This window comes from Apodemus sylvaticus, chromosome 23, assembly GCF_947179515.1.
Source record: "Apodemus sylvaticus chromosome 23, mApoSyl1.1, whole genome shotgun sequence".
Lineage (NCBI taxonomy): Eukaryota > Metazoa > Chordata > Mammalia > Rodentia > Muridae > Apodemus > Apodemus sylvaticus.
The window spans coordinates 33,677,265-33,705,112 of record NC_067494.1 but is presented as its reverse complement, the minus strand read 5'-3'; the positions used below and the strand labels follow the sequence as shown (position 1 = coordinate 33,705,112).

Sequence of the window (27,848 nt, the reverse complement as noted above, 5' to 3'; positions counted from 1 at the left end):
GGGAGGACATGGGTGGGGATGGGTGGCTAACTAGCTCTGTACTTCATCGCGGACAATTTCAAAGTACAAATGGTCCAATACTTTGTTGTATCATTGCAGAATATGTAACCACCATCATCTCTCATGTGCTAGTACAAGCCAGCTCTGACACACCCCATGCAGCTCATCATGTTCAGATAATTGCCAGCCACACCCATAGCATGTAGACATGCCTCTCTGGTTCTGTGAGTGTCACATTTTGCTTACTTTAAAGGTTACATATTCAAGATTGGCAGAATTCCTTTGAGGCTCAATGACAGACTAGGTCTCAATAGTACATTCTCAGACTCAATGCCACCAGAAAGCAGAGGGCAGAAAGACCACTTGATTGGTCAATATTTAAATTAAAACTTATTGCATTGGTAACTCTTGGAACCATAGCAAACTCTCTAATGTGACTTCTCTATATGACTTTCATATGTAAATGAAAAAAATCATTTATAATTTTGTAGAGAAGTTGAGGTGTGCCTGCTTTTTGGCCTCTTGCCCCATTTAGTCACTAAAACAGTCCATTAAAAATTACTTACTGGACCGCAAGTTCCAGAAAGTGTGAAAACATCACTACATGAAAGTGGCCTTCCCTGTACCCTGGTTTCGGGAGAAGACCTGACTCAGACAGTAAGAGGAGGCAGCAGACCCAGGAGGAAGGAAGCAGGTGTCATCCCAGCATCCCAGCATCTCCTTGGTTGGCTGACTATACTGTCACCATGATCTGGTCCAGAGCTTTCCGCTTGAGATCAGGCACTGTGGCATCTCTGTTGGGGTACCCCACAGGAAGTAACACCAACAGCTTCTCATGTGAGGGGCGGCCCAGGAGCACCCTCAGACGAGGACCACAGTTGAGAGGAGTGGTAGTGACAGTCACTAGCCCTGCATTCTGAAACAAGAGAGAACAAATGAACTTTTAAAGTCAGGCGAAACCACAGCTCTTCTCCCAGCCTGGGGCCATTTCAGGTTTTTTTTTTTTTTTTTTTTTTTTTTTAATCTCTAAAGTCGGGCAGCAAAGAAGCTTCCGGCCCAGGTAATGTGCTGTGAACCTTGCCTGTGCCCCTCCACCTGCTGCCTTCGTTTAGACAATCAACTGGAAACATCTGGAAGAATAACTTATCTTATTTTCCAATGATGCTTGAGCAATGGGAATGGTTGCCTTTGAGAAACAAGGTGGAAGAATGTAGCCATTGTTAAAGAATCTCACACACACACACACACACATACACACACACAGAGAGAGAGAGAGAGAGAGAGAGAGAGAGAGAGAGAGAAGGAGGGAGGAGAGAACTGACCCTTCCTTAAGCAGGACCATTCTCTCTTACAATACTGTTTGCTGCATCAATTTGTATCTTTACCAACTATCCCCCTTCCTCACCTGAACCCCAAGTCTCCATCAGATAAACTGTTTCTGAGTTAACTCATCCCCAGTGTGTCCCAGAGATGGCATTGGGCTTGTGAGGCAGAGCTCAGCCCTGCTCTATTTCACGTTCACTTGGCTGCGGCATCTCAATAGAAAAGTTTGTAAGTACCCAGCCCTCTGAGACAACGCAGCATAGTAATCCTCTCGGGAAGGGGCACTAAGCCTGGTGGCTGTTTAATCATCGCACCAGTCTGGAAAAGAGCAGTGTACACATGAACGGGGTGCATCTTTCAGACTTGTAGGCTTTAGATTTCTTCTCAGATGGCGGCTCGAACCCTCAAGCTACATGCTATTATGAGAGAAAGCAATCACAGCAGTTCTTGAGACCCTGAGCTATTAAAAGTGAATTTCCAGGGAGAATTTCAGCGTGCAGAGACATGGTACCCACCAATCCAGGTTGCCAGGGGTTGTTGTCAGATCAGACTTTCCTTTCGGAGGGACTGAGCCCTAGGTAAACCATTCCCCAATGATCCCCAGCTGGGAACTTGGCTGAAACTTCGGGCTACAGTGACTCTTGGTCCCCATCTCCCTCTCTCCCTTATGCCTCGGGGTGTGCAGGTACCTGCAGTGCAGCCAGCAAAATGCCACAGGCAATGGACACACTGATCTCATTGTAGTAGTGGACCTTTTTCTTTCCGTTCGCAGCAAAACCGTGGACTTGTTTGAAAACGAGAATCAGAACCGGAGCTGTGTCCAAGTACTCCTTAACCCAGTTGGTTCTTTAGGGACAGAGTAGAGAGAGCATTCAGGAGAATATTTACTCTGAATTTGGAGGTTTTTTTTTTTCCCCTTCCCTTAAAAAAAAAAACTTCCTTAGCTTATCTACAATTTTTAAATACACATTTCCTTGTCTTTTTCTACTTAAGTTGAAAAGGACTAGATTTTTAATTTTCAATTTTTTGCCAAATTTATCTTTTTCTATAAGGTTAATGAGATTAATAAACATACACTAGTGTGTGCCTATCAGGGAATAGTGGGCAAAATGCTGAAGGAGACAGAAAGATGTAGGAGTATCATTTATTCTCCTGGTTTAATTGTCTCCAAGTACTCGGCACTCCCATCTGCTGACCTGGTACCTACTCTGGAAGCACCCAACCTCCGTACAATCTTATCGAGGCCTAGAATGTTTTCAGCCGGAGACTTAACTCCTGAGCAAGCTCACCCTTTCCTAGATCTTGCTGATCTTTGCTGGCTCAAACTCTTCTGGCTCAAACTCTTCTCCACACGGATTCAGCCTGGCTTCTCTGTGCTTCTCCTGAACTGCTCTGCTTGGTCTCCAACTATCTCTGTCAATCTGTTCTAATCTCCTGGCTCCTCCTCAGTCTCTGGCTCTGTCTGTCTTCACCTGTGCGTAGCTTGTCCCCTCCGCCACCTGTCTCTGTACAACTGTCCCCTCCCCCCCTCTCTCCACTGCTCTCTCTTACGTTATTTCTCTTTCCTCTCTGTTCTCGAGAGAGGATATCCTACTCCATCAAACCTTCCTCTGATTTGCCACGTTGTCTGCCACTCGATTAGACATCATTTTCAAACACAGATGCATCTTTCTATAAACTAACTTTACCTTCCCCGTTTGGGATTACAGGAGTGTACTAAGGGCCTGTCTGTGTTTCAGCCAGAGGGATTAAAGGTGTGTGTTAAGTCTGAGCCACACCACTATTAGAAACAGATTTTTTTTTCAGTAAATAGCACAGTCTCGGGGTTCACGGTGTGATCAAATATCCTGCAACAGAAAGATTCTATAGCCTTACATCACCAAGCTGGTGTGTGCCAAAATGACGCCCGCTGAGCACTACCAATGCATTAGATAACAAGCACCACTCTGAGAGCAAAGTGTTGGTTTTGAAAAAGAACATTGAAAAATACCACTGGAAACCACAAAATGGCCTCCAGTTGGGTAATGAAGATGAGGAAGGGGAGTTGGGGAGCGGCACCCTGGAAGAAAGAACAGGTGAGTGTAGCCAATGAGGAGAGAGGATGTGTGGTAGATCAGGATGGAGGGCATGTTGGGACGTGGGTGGGCTGGATGGGACATGAAGATTTTGCAGGGTCCTGGCCCTAATATGGTAAGTGATGGAGGGCTTACCTTGCCCTGAGCATCATCATCACATGACCAGATCCATTTTAGAAGCTTGGGCTGTGCTGGTGAGAATGTCGTCACCAAAAGTGGCAGTTGAAGTACCAGCTACAAAGTCATCATAGTGGGAGGGGACCATGGTCGTGGCCCAGGCAAGGAGGGCTAGGCTGGGGAGAACTGAGGGAAGAGGGAAAGGCTATGTTTGCTAGGACAAGGGAGGGAGCAAGTGAAAGGGACAGCAACCATGCCAACCAGAATGAGCAGGTGAAGAAATCCTAGCTGTGGAGTGAGGCTGGGCGCTTCTGAAGGGACTGGTGGCCATTCGTGTGGATACTGATGATAACTTGGAATTTCTGTTTTCCAACTCTAAACGTACCCTCCTTGATTCCATTCCCCTGCCCCTGCATCTGAAACTTCATTCTGAGCCAAACAGAGAGACACAGGCCTGTACAGTCAGCTATTCCGAACGGCTGCCTTCCCCCCCATGGGATATTACATATAATTATCAAGAAATGGTGACTCTTCATTTTATTGTTTAGCTTTGGTAACCAGTCGCCATTTTAAAACACACCACAAACATATATCCTGCTGATCGCAAGCTTTTGGGGATCTGCTCTCCCACCTCAACCCGCTTAGCCACACTGGGTAGAATGTTTTTCACCTCACAGAGAGGGAGCATTAACGATTTAGATCAGCTCTGAGGCCAGAGTAGCTGGTTCCAGTCTCCGTGTGTAAGGCTGGCTGCTGTTCATGGTTCTTGCGAGAGTGAACTAAGTTAAGGTGTGGAGAGAGGCTTCTACTAATGCATGCGTCACACTCCGAGATCACAGAAACGACAAATCAGAAGATCCCCTTTGATCCCTTTCTGGACTCGCTGGATCTCTAGGCTGGAGCGGTTGCCAGTCCCACAGGCTGCCTTCTGGCTGTGAGCAGGCCCAGCAGCTGTTTCCCATCATTTCTTGCAGAATCCTAATGCTGCCAAAAGGCTGTGCCTGTGCCCCAAGGTTACATCCCGCTATTTAAATTGCATTACGTTTTGGACATTTTCATAATTTAAGATTCTGATCCTATTCCTAATGGTTAAAGTTAGCTTTTAAAATAATTATTTTTAAAAATCTTATGTGTATGGGTGTTTTGTATACATGTATGCATGTGTACCAAGTGCATATAGTTTCCCGGGCTAGCCAAATGAGGACACTGGATCCCGAGGACCAGAGTTATAGACCCATGTGAGCTGCAGGGCAGGTTCTGGGAACCAAACTAAGGTCCTGCGTAATAGCAGCAAGTACTCTTAACCACCTAGTCCTTTCTCCATCCCTGGTGAAATTTTAATCGAGTATAAAATGTACAGAGAGAAGTAAGCAGTGCAAATTTCTTGAAATATTTGAGGAAATTAAGCAGTCTGCCTAGCTTCTACGGCAAGTCGATCCTTCAAAGATATTTTTGTATTTACTTTGCTTAAACATACTTTATCAACTGATCTTTTTTGTTTAGTCTCAGTTAATTCAGTTTTATACTAATTCATTAAGGCATCGTATTAGAGAGAATAAAAAGACTGCAGGGGACAAGTTGGCCTCTACTGAGGGCAGAGTTGGCATTTTCAGATCTGGATAGACAGCTATGCAAGTCCGAAACAGTAAAGGTTGAATATTATATTATATATTAAAAATACCAGCTATGGGCTTCAAAGGCAGGTGGGAAGGGTGACTGGGCACAGTGTCTACTTGCTATTCGGTGTGTGCGTGTGTGTGCGCGAGTGTGTGTGTGTGTGCGCGTGTGTGTGTGTGCACGTGTGAATATGCCTTATGTGTGTCTGTGTGAGTGTGTGTATTATGGATTTCGAAACAAAAAGGTCTATGAAATGAGAAGAAAGGCAAACTAATAATTAAAGTGCTGAGTGGTGGTAGCCAATCTAGGTATACGAAGGGGGCACATAAGGACAATGGGCACACAGACGAGAGGACAGCTCCCAGTGGCGGGAAGGAAGGCGGTAATGGTTTCTGAAGGTGCCGTGTCCACTGCAGTCCCGTGTTTCACTGACTGCAGAGCCCGCCTTGACTTTGACATATCCACCTTTTTGAATACACAGGAAGTGTTCCAGTGTCATTCTGATGCCCTGCATGTATCTGAGAGCATAGTGTGGTGTAATACACCCTGTAATACATTCGTTCAATATAGTCTAAACATCTTAAGAGAAAATCACCCTCTCCTGATCATTGCAGGTCCAGGAACCCATCAGTCCTTACTCTCTTGCTCTAGCCTAGACTAGAAGGCCCACTGCATCTCCAAGCTTGTGATCCAACAGTCTTTCTCAGGGCCCTGTCTGTCACTGTGGGATGAGAGATGGCAGGTGACAAAGCTGGCCACAGAAGGCCACCGCTGGAGACAGAGACCTCTCTGTACTACCTGGAGCTGAGAACTTGGGCTCGCCTCCTTTAGGGCCTTGAGAGAGGTGAGGGGCAATACCCACCCGCCCTCCCTGCCCCTCCCCCTCCCCAGGTCACCCTGACGTCCACTCCGTATTCTTCAGAAAGGAGGAGCCCACAGCACTAATGCATATTTGATAGTGCAGACCTACTAAGAGTGCCCTTAACGAAGGCTTAAGCGGCAGCATGGTTTGGAACAATCCTGTCACTGTAGCGAAGAAGAAGGGCTTCATTCAAGATCCCGGAACGCACGCCACAATCTCATGTTCCAGACCGGCGCAAAGTGAAGTGAGTCTTCAGTTCTAGCTAACAAGCAGTTTCTGGGCTGCAGAGATGGCTGAGCAGTTAAGAGCACTTCGTGCTATTCCATGGGACTCAAGTTCAGTTTCCAGCAACCACATAAGGCTGTTATCAAGTGCCTGTAACTCCAGTTCCAGAGGATCTGATCCCTCTGGTGTCTATAGGAGCCTGCACATGCATACCCCTACCTCTCTCTCTCTCTGTCTCTCTGTCTGTCTGTCTCTCTCACACACACACACTTTATAGTAAATTAAATAATAATTTATAATAAATTAAAATAAATATTTAAAAAATTTAAACATAATTAAAAGAAACAATTATTTGGGTCAGAGCCCTTGCAAAGGGTTAAAATAAGTCAAAGAAATAAAATAAAAGAGGAACAAGGTGAAACCTGGTTCTGCATATACTGAAATACTACACTGAGCCATGTTATTACATCATCAAAATAAGATAATAAAAATAATTTTAAACCCCACAAACCCAGGACCTGCCGTGGTAACTTCTTATAGTAACAGGCAAGCCAAGCACCCCTAATTCCATCCGCTCGGTACCTCAGTTTCTTCAGGTCCGTGACCCATCGCTTTCCCATCCTTTTCATGTAATTTATTTCTTCCTCCTCCTCGATAATCTCTCGGATCTTATGTTTCACGTCTGGGTCCTTCACAACCACAAAGGTCCAGGGCTCTGTGTGGGCTCCGCTTGGAGCTGTTCCTGGTGCCCATTACATTAAAATAAGTGAAAGTCTGCTGAGGAATGTAAGACCGTTTATTAAGAAGAAATACAACAGCAGGTATTGTGCTGATGTATGTCTGTATGTAAGACCGTTTATAAAGAAGAAATACAATAGCGGGTATTGTACTGATGATGTCTGCAAGCCCATTCAGCAGCTGGGAGGCTGAGGCAGGAAGATCGTTATTTGAAGTAAGACCTTGTGCCAAAAAGCAATCGAAGGAGGAAGAAAGGCAGACAGAGAAAAGGGTGGAAATGGAGAAGAAAAGGAGGAGGGGAAATTTAATTAAAATCACAGGCTCTCATAGGGTAAGGATGAGTGACTGTTGCCATTTAGGTAAAGGATACAACTTTCTTGAATGAAACAAAGTATTCTTGATTAAAGATGACTCTCAATGGATTTGCAACAAGCTCCACACAGGAACTTAAATATCTTAGAGAAGCAAAGATAACAGAAAAGACAACCCTAGAGGAGAGTGTAGCATCGTTGTTCCTAGTTTCCCCTGGGTGGAGATAGTAGTTTATATTTAAAGTGAATTTATCTTGCTTTAGTTTACTTTACAAACCCACATAAGGAAACCTTGCTATTTCGCTTGTTGAGCCAATTATTGTATTAGAGTGTCTTGGGGTTTGTTTCTCGGGAGACAAACATATAAATCTGGACTGAAGGTAGAGGAAGGAATCTGCTTCGAGGAGGGGAGAGACTGTTCTCCTGCAATGTATACTAACATATTTAGAGATTTTAGCTTCAAACAAAATTCATAAAATATATTGACTTCAGAAGTTTTAAACGTTCATCACATCTGCTTTCCAAGAAATAAAGGATCAAGATGTAGGAAGCAGAGATAGGCATTTTTGGCAGTCATTAACAATGGGAAAGCCTTTGTAGTGGTTTGAATATGCCGTGCTGGAGGAGCTGGGCCACTGTAGGGGTGGGCTTTGAGATCACCCTCCTAGGTGCCTGAGGACAGTCTTCTGTTTGCCTTTGGGACAGGATGTAGAACATAACTCCTCCAGCACTATGCCTGCCTGGATGCTGCCACTATCACCATCTTGGTAGTACCGTACTCAGCTGCTGAAACTGTAAGCTAGCCCCAACTAAATGTTGCCTTGGTTATGGTATCTGTTCACAGCAGTAAAACCCAAACTATGACGCCTTCATAGATAAACACACCACTCTGGCTTTGTCTACAGGTTTGGACTTCAGTGCTGTCCCGGCACTGTTTCTGTCACAGCAGCTGGCATTCTTAGAGGCTTAGCATGCAGTTACCAACCTGCTGCTTTGATGACGTTATCAATGACTTCCATTGGGACTTGCTCGCTGCTGATGAACCTGACGGATCGTCTCTTATTGAGGAGCTCATAGAATTCCTGGGATCTCACCCTCATTTCCTGCTCCGGGTATCGGGTGTGAGAGAACGGGATGTGTTCCACACTCTCCTCTGTCTCTTGCCATCCCTCAGCATCTGCAAACAAGAGGCAGGCGCACAGCCAATTCAGCCATCTCCCTGGGTATAAGGTCACTTGGGGTCAGGGGAATAAAGTTCCAGAAAAGTCTATTTGGTGATGTAAAGTCAAACTAATCTACCAAATTTTTCACAAAGATAAAAGTTAAAGAGAGGAGCTCTGTAGAATCTTGATCACTGATCAAGGTCATTCCTCACATTCTAGACTTGTTACAAATCAAAACAAAAGAGATTACAAAAAAAATTCAATAAATGGAAATTCTGTTAAATGGTAGAGTAGGTTATTTGACACAATCCTCCATTCAGGTCACCAAGTAAAGTGTTTGGTCTTTGTCAAAACATTGGGCTACCACCACAGAGACTCCGGTTCCTGCCTGCTTCTGCCAGTTCCTGCAGGCCCAGTTTCCATTTTAATCCTTGAGCATCAAGGGCAAGCAAAACCTAAGCCCACACTGCACACAGCCCAGAACCTCAAGTTTCGTCCTTTAGGAAAGTGTGAATTGTAAAGATGTCACTCGTCACAAGCCTAATAGATTTTTGGTGTGTTCCTCTTCTAACTCAGTGTTTCTTCTTAGAAGCACCCACGTTGTCTAGCATCAGCAAATGACGATATCTAAAGAATTTTAGAAACAATTTCCAGTAATTCACCAATGTAATCCTGCACCCAAGAGAACAGAATATCTTGAGTAAAATTAGTAAAATCAATGCTTAGCAATAAAATCACGTGTGTCAGTTCTCCAAGAATTTGCAGAAGAACAAACAACCATGACATTGCGCCTAGAGATGAAAAAAAAGATCTGCTTATAAAAATCTCTAGAGATTATTGTAATCTAACTAGAATTATTTAGATTAAATTGCTGGCAAGTCAGAAAAATAAAAATCTAAAATAAAGCAAAGAGTAAAAGACAAAAAAACACAGATGAAAGATAAAGAAAAACCAGTTTATTTAGGACCATGAAGAAAAACAAAGAAAGAAATAAGTTTCAGGGTTATAATGGCTTCCGGAAGGTGGGGCTTCTGTAAGGGTGTGAATGGAGTTTGCAGAGAATAGCAAAATGCAGGCCTACAAAGAGTATCTGAAAAGGTCTTTAGAAGGGGGAGGGGCATGCCCTGGGTGCTAACCTGCTGTATGAGGGGGGTGGAGACCTGGAGACATCCTGGAAGATTACATGTGGCTGTTCTGCACAGGTAAGTCAGAACACAGAAGAAAGCGGGAGCCCATGGGGTCGAGCGTCAGAGTGCATAGCTCCGTGACCTTAGTTCCCTCAAAAAGTTCTCAAAAATCACTGAGGCATTAGTCTCCTGAAAGCATGTGAGTCTCAGTCTCTCTCTCTGTCTCTCTCTCTCTCTCTCTCTCTCTCTCTCTCTCTCCCTCTCTCCCTCTTCCTTTCTCTCTGCCTCTGTTTCTCTCTCTCTGCCTCTCTCTCTCCCCTCTCTCTCTCCTCTCTCTTTCCCTCTCTGTCTCTATTTCTCTCTCTCTGCCTCTCTGTTTCTGTCTCTCTCTGCCTCTCTGTCTCTGTCTGTCTGTCTCTGTCTGTCTGTCTGTCTGTCTGTCTGTCTGTCTGTCTGTCTGTTTCTCTCTCTCTCTGTGTGTGTGTGTGAAACAGAAAACAACCTTGGATGCCCATCTTTTTGGAGATAAGTTTTCTTTACTGGCGTGATGTGATATGTTTGGCTCAGAAAGTGGCACCATTAGGAAGTGTAGCCTTGTGGGAATAGGTGTGCCACTGTGGGTGTGGGCTTAAGACCCTCACTCTACCTGCCTGGATGTGAGTCTTGCACCAGCAGCCTTCAGGTGAAGATGTAGAACTCTCAGCTCCTTCTGCACCATGCCTGCCTGGATGCTGCCATGCTCCTACCTTGATGATTATGGACTGAACTTCTGAAACCTGTGAGCAACCCCTGGTTAAATGTTGTCTTTTATAAGACTTGCCATGGTCATGGTGTCCATTCACAGCAGTAAAACCCTCACTAAGGCACATGGACACCATGCAGACTTAGGGTGACTTTAGCAAGCTTCAGGGGTTTATCTGTCCCTGCCTCACCAACTCATCCCCCAGTACCTAAGATCCAGACTGTCTTTAAAACTTTGGTGCTGTTGTTTTGTGTCTGTTTGGCCGGATGTTGCTTGGTTGCTTGCTTGTGGGTTCTATTGTCTGATTGTTTTGTTTTCCAATACAGTGAGCTCGGCTGACACATATGCTACACATACACGGGCTATAAGAAGCAAAGTATAAAAAAGCAAGTCATATCCTGACATGACTGTCTTAGACAGCGAGTGGACAGACCATTTTCTCCTCCAGGCTTGTGCTCGGGAGATGCCTGCAGCCACGATGTTACCATGGTTGGTGATGACAATAGTCTGGGCTGAGAGAAGAGGGATAATTGTGTCGGTGTGATTGACTTGAGGTTTTTTTTTTTTTCAAGGTCTTAATTATATAACTTCCAAACACAAAATATCATGTGTGTATAATACAAGTTATGTGTATCAGCACTTCCATACCCTTCCTGGAGTATTAAAATAGCCCACTTGCACAACAAGTTCTTATTGAGAATTTATGAATAAAAGAGCATGATTTGTAGATCCTTAGAGCTTATATATGTAAACAAACCGGCAAGTGTGTCTAAGGATAGAATAAGAAAATGTAACCATCCCAGTGAAGTAGACTTTTCAAATGAAGTTATAGAGATTTGGAGGGATGCCCTAGATAAGGAACAGCAGGGGTGGGAGAGGGGGTTTTTGAGACTGTGAAGGAACCTGAGCATTAAGAGCCTGGGGTAGGCAAACAGCAAGATGGCTCAGTTAGTAAAGGCGACTGACACCAAGCCTGACAGATTGAGTTCAACCCCTAGAAACAAGCAGGGCCTCTTCCCCTGCTCTTGAACTCCTGACTGCTCCCACAAGTGTGGACTTGGAAGGGAAGAAATCTACCTCACATGGTGGGAAGAGAGCGCCCACTCCTCAATTGTCTTCTGACTTACATATGTGCATGATATAGCATATACATACCTGAATACACACACACACACACACACACACACACACACACACACAAACATACTCCTCAATTCGTCTTCTGACTTACATATGTGCATGATATGGCATATACATACCTGAACACACACACACACACACACACACACACACACACTCCTCAATTCGTCTTCTGACTTACATATGTGCATCACATGGCATATACATACCTGAACACACACACACACACACACACACACACACTCACAAAGTAAATAAAAAGAAATGAAGCACATACACACATACAAACACACACACACACACAACCTCACAAAGTAAATAAAATGAAGGTTATTTGGTATCTAATGATGCTTTCAATGAATAAAAATACTGAATTTTATAATGCATGCTTTTAATAGTCTGTTGGGAAGAGCGACAGTGGAAAAGATGTGTTTCAAGCCAGTCTGAGCAGCTGAAAGGAGCCATGGCTGGGTCCCCCTGGACAAGGAAGAGAGGCCTTTCTCAGACTGTGGAGTAGTCCAAAAGGCAGGCTGTGTGGGCCCATGGCATGTGCTCCTCATGCAAATGTGGATGAAGGTTTGGTGCTACAGAAAGCCATCCACAGGAAATAAGCAGAGAGGCCCGAACGTGCTTGTGGAGAGACATCTCAGACAGAGCCAAGAGTGCTAAAGTAAGGCCACACAGAAGCTGTGCCCATGTCTTACACAGGGATGATATTGACTTGGCCCATCAGCGAAGCAGAAGGAACAACAGATTCCCAATGCATCATGGTGACAAAACCCAGGAGACTTGCTTCTGGGCAGAGAAGGGAAAGGGTCCTCTCTGTTTTTGGTTTCGGGACCTGGGTAGACAATTCCTGACATGCGGAAGACGGCAGAGACAGCAGTGAATAATGGGGTCTAGCGGGGACCCCTAGAAACAAGCAGGGCCTCTTCCGCTGCTCATGAACTCCTGACTGCTCCCACAAGTGTGGACTTGGAAGGGAAGAAATCTACCTCTGAATGTCTCTTTTCATGCCTCCTCTGTTCTAGGCTTTTCTGTGGAGCAGGCTGCCAGCAAACAGCTCGAGGCTTGGACCCTGGAAATAGACTGCCTCAGTCTCCTGCAATGGGGACAATGACAACACCTACCTCAGTGTACTCCCGTGAAGACGGAGGGCCTACTCTGTATATGACACGGCGCCAGCTGGGTCGACTACATGCTATGTGAGTGTGTTGTGGTGCCTAAGACTCTTCAACTGTGTCATCTTCTTTCTGTAGTACATCTCTCTACCTGTCCCTCTTCCCTTCAGGTGTGTCCCAAGTTCTGCCCTCAGCCTTCTCTCTCACAGCACCCACTTGGTGATGTGATTATTTCTCTAAGCTCTAAACGCCGCCTCAAGCCAATGCTGCTGTGGCCAGTCTTTCATTTACCATCACGAATATCTTAAATGCAGCACACCCTTACAGTGCCCCCTAAGTTGGATCTTCCCACCCTTGTCCAGAATGACAGTGACCCAGCCACTCCCTCCATCTTCCCCAATACCTAAAATCTGGCGCTCTTCACTGTGACCCTGGTACCCACTACCCTCCCACCAAAGCATTTTTTCCTCATCAAACCTTAGAATAGATGTTGGCGTTGAGGAAAGCTCTTCGTGGTAACGGAAGGACGTCCCAAGTGGGACCAGATAGAGTGCATATCAGATATTTACATTACAATTCATAATGGTAACAAAATTTCACTTATAAAGGAGCAGCGAAAGCAATTTTACAGTCGCAAGTCGCTCTGATGCGAGGAGCGGTGTTAAAGAGGAATTGGGGAAGCTGAGAAGCACTGGTCTAATGCCAGTCACAGCCAGCCCTCTCTTCCCCACTTCTTCGTCTGCACATCTTCCACCTTCCAAGAATTTCTCCCAAGCATTCGACCACGGTGTAGGCGTCAGGCTCGTCCTGCCTCTGCTGCTCACACCTCCTCACCCCCGGGGTCAGCTTTGTTCCTTCCCAATTCCCCAACAGACCCCCAAACCTTTCCTAAACATCTTATACTAGTTCCACAGAGCTTGCCTGTCTCCTTATCCGGTTATCTTGCTGGGCACGGAGGCTTCTCCTGTCTCTAATGCCCAGGGCCTGGCATAAGAAAAAGTAGTCAGTCCCTAGCCGGCCACTTTCTCAGTTTCAGCGTTCTTAATCAAAACCTGGCCATGCTCCGTGGTCCCTCTGTACAGAGATCCCACCTCCAAGCCCCCCAACCCCCCCTCCACCCTGAGACAGAGGTGTTGGCTGGCAGAGGATCTGGGCTGGGAGAGCTCTAAGCTTGCATGGCTTCGGACTGAGTAGGAGGCTGCTACCAGCAAGCGATCTGAGATGTCCACCCTTGCCTACCCTGTTCTGTTTTCACAACAGGGGTGATGGGTTGCCAGTATGGCTTGCTCTCTGCTCCCTGGGGCATCAGTTCGCACCATCGCAAACACGTGCAGGGCAAAGCCCTGGGCGCCGCAGGGGTGTGTGTGTTACCGTCTTCCACTTGGTCTTCCACTTGAGGGTGTTCCGTGCTGTCTCTCAAGTCTTCATCCACCCAGGGCTGAGCGTGAGCCCCCTCCTTCTTTTTCCCGAGGCTCCTGTCGGCATTTTTAAAGACCCATACCACCAAGATACAGACAACGGCCACCAAGACTGGAGTGAGAAGAAACATGGTCTGAAGTCCGACCCGGAATTCCCACCCGGGCATTTATACAAACAGACGGAAGCAGGGAATGCTGGGAGTAGGTGTAGAAAGTGGGAGGTGTGCCAGGGAAGGAGCAAAGTACAAACTCTCAAACTCCGGGAGGACTCTGCAGAGGAACAAAGCTCATCGTCTGGTGCATGTGGGTTTAGTCCTGCTCTGAGGCATGCATTTTAAAAATTGTGCCCTCGATCAGTATATTTTCAGATGTTAATGACCACGGAGTGTGTTAAGCACTGTGTTGTGCTACATTGCTGGCGGTGGTTTTAAAGAAAAAAATAAAGCATTTGACTTTCCTCCTATTTAACAGTTCTCTCAAAGCATCTTCAACTTGCTTGACGCTAGGGATTGCCCAGAGAGCTATTTTTTTTAAAGAGCAGATTTATAAATGAAGATTCTGATGTCCTGAAAGAAAATATCCAGAAAGAGGCTGTCAAAGTGCATTTCCAACAACATATTACTGCCCTGGGGTTGTAAAAATTTTTTAACAGCCATGCTAACATATGCAACAGAGAAGAAAGGCCCTTGTTTTATATTAAAGAACTATTTTAATCTGGAAAAAGTGACGCATAAAGTTTAAAATGACTATATCTAAATCCGAGGGGGTTTTTTGTTTTTGTTTTTTTCCTTGCCTGTGCCTTTGTTATTCAGGCTGTCATAACAAAAATGCCGTTGACTGAGCCACCTGAATAACAGAAACGCGCATCTCACAGTTCCGCATCTCACAGTTCCGGGGGCTGCGGTGTCCAAACCCTGGGGCCAGCGTGTTTTCTTCCCCCTGTCTTGTGTTGTTCTCACAGCTGGGGATGGGGGAGGAAGGGAGAATGGGGGGAGAGCTGTCACTCCTGAACGCTTACCGTGTGGTTCCTATGTACAACACATACTAAATCACAGGCGCTTCACAAAACCGCATGACATAGACGCCACTGCTGCTCCCATTTTCGCTCATATGAACAAGGCATGAATGGGCCAAATAACATGCCAAAGGCCAACAGAAGGCAAACGGACCATAAGTAGCCCCCGTTCGGCTGAAAGGAGCCCATGCTGGGCACGGCTGCAGTGTGGACTAGAACTCTTAGCTCAGATCCTGCGGTGTTGAACCTGCCTGGGTTACAGGGCAAAGCTGGGACAAGGGTTTTATGTGCTTTAGTATAAGAGACACTGCTACCTGACTTCTAGGGCTCATGCTCAGCCCTAGGGAAGGTGGAGGGCACACAGAAAAGAGATTTTAAAATCAGCACAGTTCAGGGGCAAGAAGCCTGGCAGCCATGTCAGTGGCAGGATGGGCAGAGCAGTGGGGATCAGCCAAGGTTTCCAGAGGAAGACTCCGGAGTTCAAAACCCACCCAAGTTCCTGTCCTGGTGTGCCTTCAGATCTCAGGGAACAGGGTGGGGGGTTGTGGGTGTGGGGGGGAGGAGGGGAGGGGGAAGGAGAGGGAGGAGGGAAGGGGGAAGGAGGGGAAAGAAGGGAGGAGAGGAGGGGGAAAGGGGAGGGAGGAGGGGAGGGAGGAGGGGAGGAGGAAGGAGAGGGAAGAGGGGAGGGAGGAGGGGAGGGGGAAAGGGGAGGGAAGAAGGGAGGGAGGAGGGGGGGAAGGAGAGAGAAGAGGGGAGGAGGAGGTGAGGGAGGAAGGTGAGGGAGGAGGTGAGGGGGAAGGAGAGGGAGGAGGGGAGGGGGAAGGAGAGGGGAGAGAGAAGGGGAGGGGGAAAGGGGAAGGAAGAGGGGAGGGAGGAGGGGAGAAGGAGAGAGAAGAGGGGAGGGAGGAGGGGAGGGAGGAGGGGAGGAGGAAGGAGAGGGAAGAGGGGAGGGAAGAGGGGAGGGGGAAGGGGAGGGATGGGGAGGGAGAAAGGGGAGGGAAGAGGGGAGGGGAAGTGGAGGGATGGGGGAGGGAGAAAGGGGAGGGAAGAGGGGAGGGGGAAGGAAAGGGAAGAGGGGAGAGAGAAGGGGAGGGGGAAAGGGGAGGGAAGAGGGGAGGGAGGAGGGGGAAGGAGAGGGAAGAAAGGGGGGAGGATGGGAGGCGGAAAGGGGAGGGAAGAGGGGAGGGAGGAGGGGAGGGAGGAGGGGGAAGGAGAGAGAAGAGGGAGGGAGGAGGGTAGGGAGGGGGAGGGGTGTGTCTTTTGCCTGTGAATTCCTCCAATTTTCACCTGCGCTGGACCCAGTGAGCTTCTCTAAACCTGACACATCCTCAGTGGCCAGGCCTCCAGCATATAAAAGTGTCACTGGCAGAGCTTCAGGTCATCACTATAATGCACAACGTGGCTTCCCTGGAGGATCAGGGTCTGTGGCGTAGGGTCTAAGAACACCGCGTGGCTGCTCTGGGGAGGCCTAGACAGACCCTCTCTTCTCCAGCAGTGATTCTTAACCTCCCTGACACAGTGACCTTTTAACATACTTCTTAACCTCCCTGACACAGTGACCTTTTACTACACTTCCTCACATTATGATGACCCCCCCCACCCAATCATACAATTATTTTCTTTGCTACTTCATAGCTGTATTTTTGTTAGTTAGGAATCATGATGTAAATATCTATGCTTTCCGATGGTCTTAGACGACCTCTATGAAAGGGTCGTTTGACCCCTGAAAGGGTCGTGACCCACAGGTTTCAAGCCATTGCTGTAAAAAATCCTGGGCTCCTTAGCAGGATACGTGCTTTGTCCTTATGCAGTGAAGGGAAGAGAAAGAGTGCTGAGGGAAGAAGGTCCAGGAGGAGGCACGAGGTGACGTCCCACCGTCCACCATTGCTCTTCCTCTCTGCAGATGATCACCAGTTTGAATTAATCATTTGGGGGTCCCACAGCCACCTTGCAGACCACATCAGGAATAGCACTGTTCTAGAAGACACACCTCCCCCAAACAAATAAGCTGATGGTAATCCGATGACACCTGTCTGTGTCTCTGCTTCCTGAAGTCCCCAGTGTCTGTTCACAGAAGGCAAAGGAGGGTAAAGGGGGCTCTGCCCCAGGGCATCGAGTGACCTGAGCTCCCAAGAGCAAACCAGGCTGTGCCCCGAAGCAACTGTGATGGTGCCACAGTTAAGGAAACGCTGGAAGCAGAGTGGGCTGAACTCTGTGATCTGATCTCAGCTCAAGTTCGAAGTCAGGGAGACACCGGAACTCACAAGTCCATTTCAGTGACCTAGTCAGCCTCGCCTATACACAAACCCCTTCACAAACCCCCTCATATACCTGACACTCGCTGGGTTAAATCATGCCTGTCCTCACAGTGTCTATGTACCGAAGATGGTTACATCTTCCTGTCAGCATTATCTCATTGAGTCCACAGGGTAAGATATTTTAAATAAAACTCCACACTCTGAAAAAATAAAAAAAACAAAAAAACAAAAACAGAGAGTGAAGGGTTGGCTATGTGTCATTGGCTATACAGAGAAACAAGTTAGACCAGGGCTCTCAAAGGAAGGCCTTAGGCCTAATAGCAGTATCCCTTGGGGGCTTGTTAGAGATGCTAATTCTCCACCAAATCCTAGGCCTGCTGGCTAATATACCCTGAGGGCACGGTTCAGCAGTCCGGTTTCCACAGCCTCCCAGGTGACTTTACTGCTGGCTACAGTTTGAGAAAGACTAGACTAGAGGAAAGATCTTAACCCAACTTTACCCCAAATTCAGATTTTCCAGATTGAAGCCCCCACACCACCGAGAGAAGCACAACTTGCAACTGTTAAGTGTTAACTGAAACATTTTCCTACTGCACAGTTCAACCGGGCACGGTATCTTATAGACAACAAAATACCAATGAGCATCAAACAGAGTGTTAAAGTTGAAAATGGGTTTTCTGGGTTTACACTAAGATGGCTCTGGCCATCTTAAGTCAGGGACACCAACAAAGGCTGTGGCTGAGAAAACAAATGGTAGTGTCTCCTGTAGCCTTTCTACCAATGCTTAGAATTCAGAGGACAGACAGCAGGAATCTCAGCTCCGTGGGATCTCGCCACAGCGTCAGACACTGGAGATTACACAGTGCAATCTTCCCTTCCCTCTCCAAGCAAACCACACATTCACATCTACACTGAGTCCTGCTCCTTATGCTCCCCATAGGAGAAAAGAGTGAGATCTCACAGACTTGATCTACCTTTTTTTTTTTTTTTAAACCCTCTGGTGTGCCAGTTCTGGGAGTTCCCAAATACAGACTCTTGGCTATGAACAGGAAAGACGCATAGGAGAAGTCTTGGTCCCGGAGAGCTGGGAACTGTGAAAGCATGCATCCAGCCATTATGATTATCTTTGCTTCTAGGGAAATAATTCTGAGACTGGAGCCGCCCCAGGGAATTTCCCTCAGCTGAACCGTAACCAAGCAGAGCTTCTTGGGGGCCCAAGCTGGGCCCTGGAGAAAAACCGTGGCAATTCTCCAATCTCGGTATTACATCACCGTTTGAAACCAAAGCTTTTTCTGTGAAAGAGTTCAGCCTCAGGCAAAATGGCAAGGTAAAGGAGCCAGCAGCTGTGCCTGCTGAGCTGTAACAACAGTCACGATGGTATCAGGTAGCTGATGCTTGTCCTGGGCACTTCTCCTAGTGAACCTGGCTTCACTTCACGGTGGGAAGTTACATATCGTGCCTATCCTTCTGCCAGCCCTACCATTGGCTTCTCGGCCCGTCTCCCACCCACGAGTGCTCACAGCACAGCAAAGGAGGGTTCTTGTAAGGTCTGCGGGCTCGACAGCATCCGAGCTGTTGGTTTGCTTAGGCCAGGCGCTGAGTAAGCCCAGCAGAGCAGAATGGGGTGTGGGAGTGCCAGGATTGTGTGTGTGTGTGTGTGTGACAGGAGCGGGAAGAGATCTTGATGTAATGAAAACAGAGAGCCACACATGTCTAATCGCTTTCTAGAGTTGACTTTTGCCAGCAATAAAGCCAATATTTTGGTTTCAACTGTGAAATTTCTGGGTCTTGGTCTGAGTTCTGAGTTCTGAGAAGCTAGAGAAGGGCATGGAGTGCCCTGAGGTAGACACACGTACTGTCCTTATGGTGGAGAAGAAGGCAAACCTTGAGAGATGGGCAGCATCCTTGTGTGCCTTCGTCATAGAACGGCACGCTTACATTGGACAGTATGATGTCAGTAGCATCATCCTCAAGACCCCAGTGTGGAAACTCCGGACCCATACTCCAGTGTCCCTTGGAGGAATGTCTTAGGAAGGGACTTTCTGCATATTGGACAATTGTTCATCTTTACAAAGTAATCAAACAGGGTTCCCGAATGTTAATTGCTCTTCAATCCTATTAGTATTGAATCTTTAAGAAGAACTCATTCCCACGGGCTGGAGAGATGACTCAGCGGTTAAGAGCATGAACTGCTCATCCGAAGGTCCTGAGTTCAAATCCCAGCACCCACATGGTGGCTCACAACCATCTGTAATGAGATCTGATGCCCTCTTCTGGTGTGTCTGAAAACAGCTGCAGTGTTCTTAGATATAATAATAAAAAAACCTTAAAAAAAGAGAACTCATTCCCATCTTTGTTAAAGATGACAAAGAAGATCTCATTCAAAACACAGCTCCAAACAATGTAGATGGAAAAGATTGGCTTTAGCATCGAATAGAGCAAAGACAGGTCGGGATTAGATGCCAAGGAGGATGCTGGGAGGGGGTCAGTGATGGAAAGTAACTATGGAAACGCCAAGGAGGGGGGTTCTCCTCTGACCTGTATAACAGGCTGTCAGCAGAAAACAGGCCTGGGTGATAAGGTATTAAGAACGGGTCTGAGCAATTTGATTACGTACTGAGACTGGAGAATCTTTTATCATAACCGACTCAACAGTATTCTTGCCCAAACTGGACTAAACCAGCTGATAACAGAGCTTGGCCAAGAAGCCTGCATTAAGTTTCTCCAAGGAGAAGTTTGATCTGTAAGTTTCTGCTAGTGGATATGTGCATCAACCCGTGACTTTGTTTCCATGGAAGCAGTTACTGAGCATCACGTGCTTGCCCGCATAAGTGAGTTTCCTTGGGTCAAGGGGAACCCTTGAGTGCTAGCTGGCCTGGAACGCCCTTGACAACACCCTGAGCAGCAGGCTGCATTGCGAATCCCAGAAGTAACAAACAGTGACGTCATCCACGAAAATGGGTTCTGAAGGAGCAGGGAGGAGTGGGGTCAGAACCACTGCCCGTGTCCTGGGCAGATGTCTGGCCAGAACCACTCGGCAAGACACTTTTTATTTTTTTAAAGTCAAAGTAGCAGAATAAGCCAGAAGACGGACATTTCATAAAACTGGTGCTGTCGTAGGAATTTAATCCACCGTCTATGGCCACGCAACCACCTGAGCACACCCAACCTCAGAAGCTAAGCAGGTTGGGTCTGGTCAGAATGTAGAGGTGTGGGGAACATTCAAAGCACCTATTGATAATCATATTAAGTGTGAAATGTGGAAATGAACCATGATAGGTATAATAAATATGATACAGAGAAGAAATGTTTTGTTTATTTAAAGTTGCTCCAGATAGGATGGGCAAAAATCTTTGTCGGCTATTCTTCCCACAGTGGTTACAGTCTGAAACATAAAAAGAATATAAACAGCTGCATTCAACCAAATCACCCCTGATAAATGGCCAAATGAGTTGAATAACTTTTAAAAAGAAGCTCCGATGGTGATGACATATTTTCCCCACCACAGAAACACAAATCAAATTACACCGAGATTCCACCATCTCAGTCAGAGGCGCTATGGTACCACTGAGGACATAATAACAAGCGTGGCAGGACGGTGGGTGGTGTTGACCCTCAGACGTAGTTTGTGGGATGTATCTTAGCATGGCCACTGTAGAGTTGAATGCAGACAATACTCAGTAAAACTAAACGTTTGATCCAAATGCAGCATTTGCATTCTATAGTTATAAGTATATAAGCATATAAAAATATATAAAAGAAACCCTTACCACGCCTCATGTACTAATTCTCATTGTATAGAACAACAAAAAGTTTGCCCCAATTGCAAAGAACCCTTCTCTTTTTCGCTTGGAGAAATACTGCCACCTCCCGGCCATATGTGGAACTACTTGAGTTCTTGGGCGCCGGAAGACTTTAAATTTAGACCTAGAACGTATGTGGCAAATCTTTCTGGATCCGGTGGCAACAATGACAGTACTACCACCATTCAGCCTGCTGGGTCTTGCCTAGTAGAAGGCCGAATGGGGAAGGGGTGACATGGCGGGGGGACTGTCCTATCTAACATCACACTGTCCTGAGGCAGCCCACTGAACTACCAAACAACCTCAGGCTCAGATCTAGACAGTCTTGAGCGCCATCCACAGTCATCTCTCAAGGGTGGGCGAAGTGCACGGTTGGAACGGCAGGCCCCTGCCCAGCTCTGCTTCTCTCTCCCCAGACACCAACAGCTGGCCCTAACCCTTACCTCGGAGGCTAGAACAGCCACAAAGAGGTGGGCAAAGCAATCAATGCATGCTTTTGGGGCCACAAGTGCAATTGGCCCTCCCCTGCCAAGTCTTGTGCATCTCTGCCTTCAACCAACTACATGGGAAAGGAGCCTTCGAGCCCTGCAAAGAATATGGGTTTTATTCTAACTGGGCTGGAGGACTTTAAGTCCTATGATACTAGGTCTCATTTAGCTTTTAAAGAAATTGCTCATGGTGAGGTATGGTGGTGCAGGCCTTTAGTACTGGTACTTGGGAGGCTGAGACAGGTGGATCTCTGTGAGTTCCAGGCCAGCCTTGTCTACACAGTAAAACCCTGTTTTAGGGAGAGGGGTTGAAGGAGGGCAGGGGAGAGGAAGAGGAGACACCCATGCAGATTTATGTGTGCACACTCATATACACTCATGTGCACACACCACACACACATACACACATAGAGGGAGGGGTAGAGATTACTCCTGTTGCTATCCAGGGCTGGGGTGGTGGCTCAGGAAGGGCGCTATGGAAGTCCAGGGGCCTGGAAGTGGATTCCCAGGATCCTTATAAAAAAGCTTGGCACAGTAGCACTTATCTGCAACTCTAGAACCGTCAAGAGATTGCAAATCCCCGGTGGAAAGAGACCAAGTAAGGCACCAGAGGCCAACCTCAGGTTTCCTCTCACACAAACACATTCACAGTTATGTTCACACACACACACACTCATACACACACAGACACACAGCTTTATGTGTATATACACATATACACTCTCATACACACAGAGACACAGATTTATGTATGTATATATATATATACATATACTCTCTCATATACACACTCTCATAAACACATATACACTTATGTATATATACACATACACTCTCATATATACACACTCTGATACACACACACTCTCTCATACACACACACACACTCTCTCATACACGCACACACACACATACAGGCACAGATTTATGTGTACACACAGAGAAAGTTCTGTGTTAATGTGGCCACCTGCTCCTGTATAAATGGCAGTTGTAAATACAATCAAAAGTTGTGACTCATTTTTTAATGAAACCCCAAGCTAGGGCAGAGGAATGAATACGTGACATCCTAGAACAACTTAGGAGAGTCAAAATATTGTCACTTGTATGTGTAAGATCAGAACGGAAAGCTAATTTCTCCCTGGAAGTTTTACTTACAGACATATGAAAGCCACTGATCTTATTGGTTAGAAAAGACTGACATTTATAGACTGAGACAAGTAGCCATGACTGGAAAAAAAATCGAAGAAGGACTGCATTAGAGAGCAGGAAAAATCGAACTGTGGAGTCTTAGAGTTGTCAACAAGACCAAGGACACACTGAGAACATCTAGGAGCCGGGCAGTGGTGGCACACGCCTTTTTTTTTCTTTCAGTATTTTATTTTTTAGATATTTTCTTTATTTACATTTCTTGTTTTTATTGAATATAATCTTCATTTACATTTCAAATGCTAAAACCTTTCCCGGTTTTCCCCTCCCCCAAAGCCACCAACCCTCCTTCCACCCCCTGCCTCCAAGTATATGCCCCTCCACCCGACCCACTCCCCCCTTCGCCCCCTCTCGATTTCCCTTTGTTGGGGCATCTATTGAGCCTTCACCTGACCAAGGACCATTCCCTCCACTGTTCCCCACAAAGCATTCTTCTACTGTATTTTTGGCTGAAACCATGTGTACCCCTTGATTGATGGTTTAGTCCCTGGGAGTCCTGGGGTGTCTGGGTGGCCAACATGGAGTCCTGGGGTGTCTGGGTGGCCAACATCGTTGTTCTTCCCATGGGGCTGCAAACCCCTTCAGCTCCTCCATTGGGGACCCCAAGCCCAGTCCAATGGTTGGCTGCTAGCATCTGCCTCTGTATGTGTAAGGCTCTGGCAGGGCCCCTCTGGAGACAACCATGGCATGCTCCTTTTGCTGTACACTTCTTGTTGTCCATAATAGTGTCAGGGTTTGGTGACTGTTTATAGGATGAATCCCTAGGTAGCCCAGCACTTGGGAGGCAGAGGCAGGAGGATTTCTGAGTTCAAGGCCAGCCTGGTCTACAAAGTGAGTTCCAGGATAGCCAGGGCTATACAGAGAAACCCTGTCTTGAAAAACCACCACCACCACCACCACCGCCAACAACAACAGAAAGAAAGAAAGAAAGAAAGAAAGAAAGAAAGAAAGAAAGAAAGAAAATAGAAGAAAAGAAAAAAGAAAAAGAAAAAATCTAGGGCCAGAGTGGGCTGGTCGCAGAAAAGTGAGCTTAAAATTGTCGTGTGACTTGGTGGCTAGGACGGCACTTAGGAGAGTCAAAATGGGAGACTCTCCTATTTGAACGTGTATGGTTCAAAACCTAGGTTGTACCATAAGATGGCAGTAGAGGGCCGTGCTTGACCCGGGCAGGCAGGCTGGCAGCCTCAATGACTGGCACTCCCGTGGGCGGCAAGTCGTATGGCTCTCTAGGAAATTAAACCGGAAGGGTAAGGATGGCATCAGAGCCTTAAGGGCATAGGAACAGGACGAATGGCAGACAAAGCTGGAAGAAGTACGGAAGGTTCGCGCCAAGCCTTGTTAACACCCAGACTTTGAGAGCCATCAAAAACAAACCCGCGTTGTTTTAAGCCACCCTGGCTGTGTGTATTGTGAAAACAACCTGGGAAATAGATACCTTTCGAGAGAGTAAACTCCCTAAGGCGTCCTGCAGGCCTTATGGTTTGAGGTGCATAGAAGCATAGGACAGTACTAGAAGAAATTATCCTAAAACAAACAAACAAACAAAAACTATGTTTGATCCCCTTCCTATGTTGCCTACATCACTGTACTTGCAGACATCCAAGCAGGAAGAAAGAAGCCACACCCCCGGCCCTACCTAGCAGGACTGTGCCCCTAGGCACAGGCACTTAGCACCAGCGGTCTGCGGCGGCTTTTCTCTTTGTTGTAATAAACACTCCAGCAAAAGTGGCTTAAGGAAAACAAGATCTGTTTTTGACTCAGTCCTTCAGGTCACCTTCCGGCACAGCGGGGGGCAGCGGCGCAGCAGTCACGTGCATCCGTGCATCCACAGTCCGGATGCAGAAAGTGATGACTCTAACAAGCCAGGACTCCAACGTGTTGAATGATGCTCCCTGACAACTACAGTCTTTGCCCCTGAATTAATGTTATCTCTCAGTGAGGCTACTGGCCGAATTTATTTATCAGCAAATTCGAAATCCTAAGCCCCCCCCCTCCCAATACAAAGGCCGTTCAAGTCTTCATTCCATCAGCATAGAAAGAACTAGGAGGGGGGGGGAGAGAGAGAGAGAGAGAGAGAGAGAGAGAGAGAGAGAGAGAGAGAGAGAGAGAAGAGAGAGAGGAGGGAGGGAGGAATGGAAGAAGGGAGGAGGGAGGGAGGGAGGGAGAGAGAGAGAGAGGAGGGAAAAAGCGAGAGAGGAGGGAGAGAGCATCTTATTTCCGATGTGCAGGGAATGGGGACAAAGTCTGTCATCCTTTAGATGCCACCAGAACAAATTTAAATCGTTAAGGGAGAAAGCTGAACGCATTGGGTAGAACTGAGCTGCCTTTAGCCAAGGTGTTTCTGGCACAGCCTTATCTGTTTAACGGTGCATTAACACCAATTAGCAGCGCTTTGCAGTAAACAAGGAATAACAGAGCAACGTGTTCCCAGGGGAGCAGGCAGGTGCTGGAGTGACTGGAGTGAGAGTCTCATTACCGATGGGGGGAGGGGGGAAGGGGGAAGGGGGAAGGCCAGCTTGAAGGGTCAAATCGAGTCGCAGACCGGTTAAGGAAGGATAGGACGAAGTGGCTTCTGTGTGAAGCATCAGGTCCTAAGGATCCGAGAACTCCGGGAGCTCAGTGCTCACTTCCTGAATGACAGCTCTCCGGAGAAAGAATTACAGGTAAGGCGGGTGCCAGGCTCCACTGACACTTCTGCAGTCCTGTAATTAGGCAGCTGGCCATCAGCCTAGAACAGAGCCAGAGCTTAATTTTGGATTTCTGCAGCACAAATTACTTAAGGAGGTTGGAGAATGCTGAGGGATTTGCTAATTCCCTAATGACATTTTTTTTTTTTCAGCTACCCTACCTTATGGGCAGAAAGTGAATTCTCACTGGTACTTAATTACTCACGCAGAAAGCCAATTTCCATACATTTATGTTTTTTAAAAGAGGTTGGTCTCAAAGCCTAAGCCTTCCTAACCCCTCCTGAGTACTGGGATTGCTTATTACTGCCATTACTTACCAGAGATAAGAATGCCCACGGATGGAAAGATATCTCAGCAAATAGAATCATAGAATGTCAGAGGCCCCCCTCCCCCCCCCCCAGGAATCAGTTCCAGTTTTCTAGAGGACAAGAGCTTTCACCACAGCTAGAACATTAACCCTTTAGTTCCCAGGTCCGGTATGCAACACCAAGCCATGCGTCCAAACCCCACCCTTACTTAACCACCTCCAGGAAGCCTGCCCTTGGGCGGATCAGTCAACCTGTCTGTCCTGGCTGTTTGTCACTTGGCCCAGCTAGAGTTCTATGAGCTGACAAGCCTTGGTTGAGAAAATACCTACCTCGATCTGATTAGCCTGTAGTGAAGTCTGTCAGGCATTTTCTTGACTAACCACTAATGTGGGAAGGTCCAGCCATTGTGAGTGGTGCCATCCCTGACTCTGAAGCGTATAAGAAAGCAGGCTGAGCAAGCTGTGAGGAGCAGGACGGTGAGAAGTGTTTTCTGTGGTCTTGGATTCAAATTCCTGTTTCCAGGTTCCTGCCCTGACTTCCCTCCATGATACAGTACGATGGGAGAGTTGTAAGAGGAAATAAACCCTCCCCCTTCCCCCTCCCCCTTCCCCGTGCCACTCCCCAACTATGGCAAAGTGCTTTAGGGCATGGGGCTTTTAACATTGCACCAGAAACCTTAAAGAAGACACTTTCTGATGTTCTTTTATTACCTGGGAAATGAAGGAGACAAAACCTTGGCCCTCTTCCTGTCCGACAGAGCAGTCGTGGCATTCTGGAGCTATAAGTGAAGCCTTGGGAACTGAAAGGCACGTTACAAGGAGAAAGCAGGACTAGACTCTCCACTCTGTAAGTGGGACTTTATTATATTGGGCAAGGCTTCCTCTCTGGGGGTGGTAGGTACCTCTTCCATGGATGATAAAGCACGATAAAGGTTCATCAGCACAGTAACAACGCCAACACCTGGCATCATCTTTCTGCGCCTTTACTTTTGTGTCATCATGACCAAACACCTGACAGAAACAACTTAAGAGAGGTAGGGTTCATTTGGGTTCACCATTTCAGAGGACAGCGACACAGGGAAGGCCTGCTGGATGAAGGCACGACTCCATGTTCCTGGCGTGTCCCATACCTGACCTTGGTGGATCAGGAAGCAAGAGTGGGATTGAAGGTGAATATCACCTCCTGCCAGTGACAGTCCCAGAGTTTATATTGGCCTTGCAAAAGAGTCATCAGCTGAGGGCCAACTGGTCATAAATATGAGCCTCTGGACTCCATGTGCAAATTAATGACAAAGCATGGTAGTGCTCCGTTTTTCTACTTCCGACTGACTCCTGTGTCGCCTAAGGGAAGGGCGTGGGGGACAGGGGACGCTAAATGTATTAAAGGTATTAGTGATCCTGCGCCGACTTGGGTTTCCTTCCCAGGAAACAGTTTCAGCTAGTTTTTACCTTCAAAGCATGGCACAAGCTTTGTACCCTACGGTGGGCATCCAACAAATACTTAGTAAACAAACAAATAGAAGGATAAATGTGCTTGACTAACAATATTTAGTGGTGAATCTTGAAATTTTCCTTGAAACTACAACAAATTGCACAGCTAACTCACCTTTTCCCATTTCTCTACAGCCCTGTAGATTCTTGAAGCATCTCTTTGCATCCCAATAATAGCCAAGAAGGCCATGGCCACAGAATCTTACAGAAATTATTATTTTTAATTTGTATATAATGGCTTCTATTGCCTAGAAAAGCATACGTTTAAAAAATGTAATTGAGTTTGTTTAGAGAATATTAGTTTGTTTGCACCCTTGTGCAGATGACAATGAACCCTTGGGGCAAATGACATTCAAAATTCTGGAGGTTCTCTGCTTAGAGCCTACTCTGACCCCTCTCATTCTTTTCGGGTTCGTAAGACTCAAGTCCCAACTGGTTCCTGAAGATGAAGTGTCAGGTGTAACCGTGAGAGAAAGGCTACACTGTTAGAAAAGTGCTCTATGTTTCTAATGAATATAGTCAAGTGTTTTAGTTAGGGTGACCATCGTGAAGAAAGCAAGTTGGGAAGGAATGGTTTACTTGGTCTGTTCTTCACTGTTCATCACTGAAGGAGG

At 46.8% G+C, this 27,848-nt stretch overlaps 1 protein-coding gene across 1 annotated transcript; it reads right to left on the bottom strand.

The window, feature by feature from the left end:
• Positions 1-733: 733 nt before the first annotated feature.
• On the bottom strand, positions 734-14,110 carry Iyd (iodotyrosine deiodinase). The gene is made up of 5 exons (XM_052169940.1): positions 13,933-14,110; positions 8,254-8,445; positions 6,802-6,961; positions 2,013-2,169; positions 734-916 (listed from the first exon to the last, which is right to left on the bottom strand). The coding sequence occupies exons 1-5, from the start codon at positions 14,108-14,110 to the stop codon at positions 734-736; spliced, it is 870 nt and encodes a 289-aa protein (XP_052025900.1).
• Positions 14,111-27,848: the final 13,738 nt, after the last annotated feature.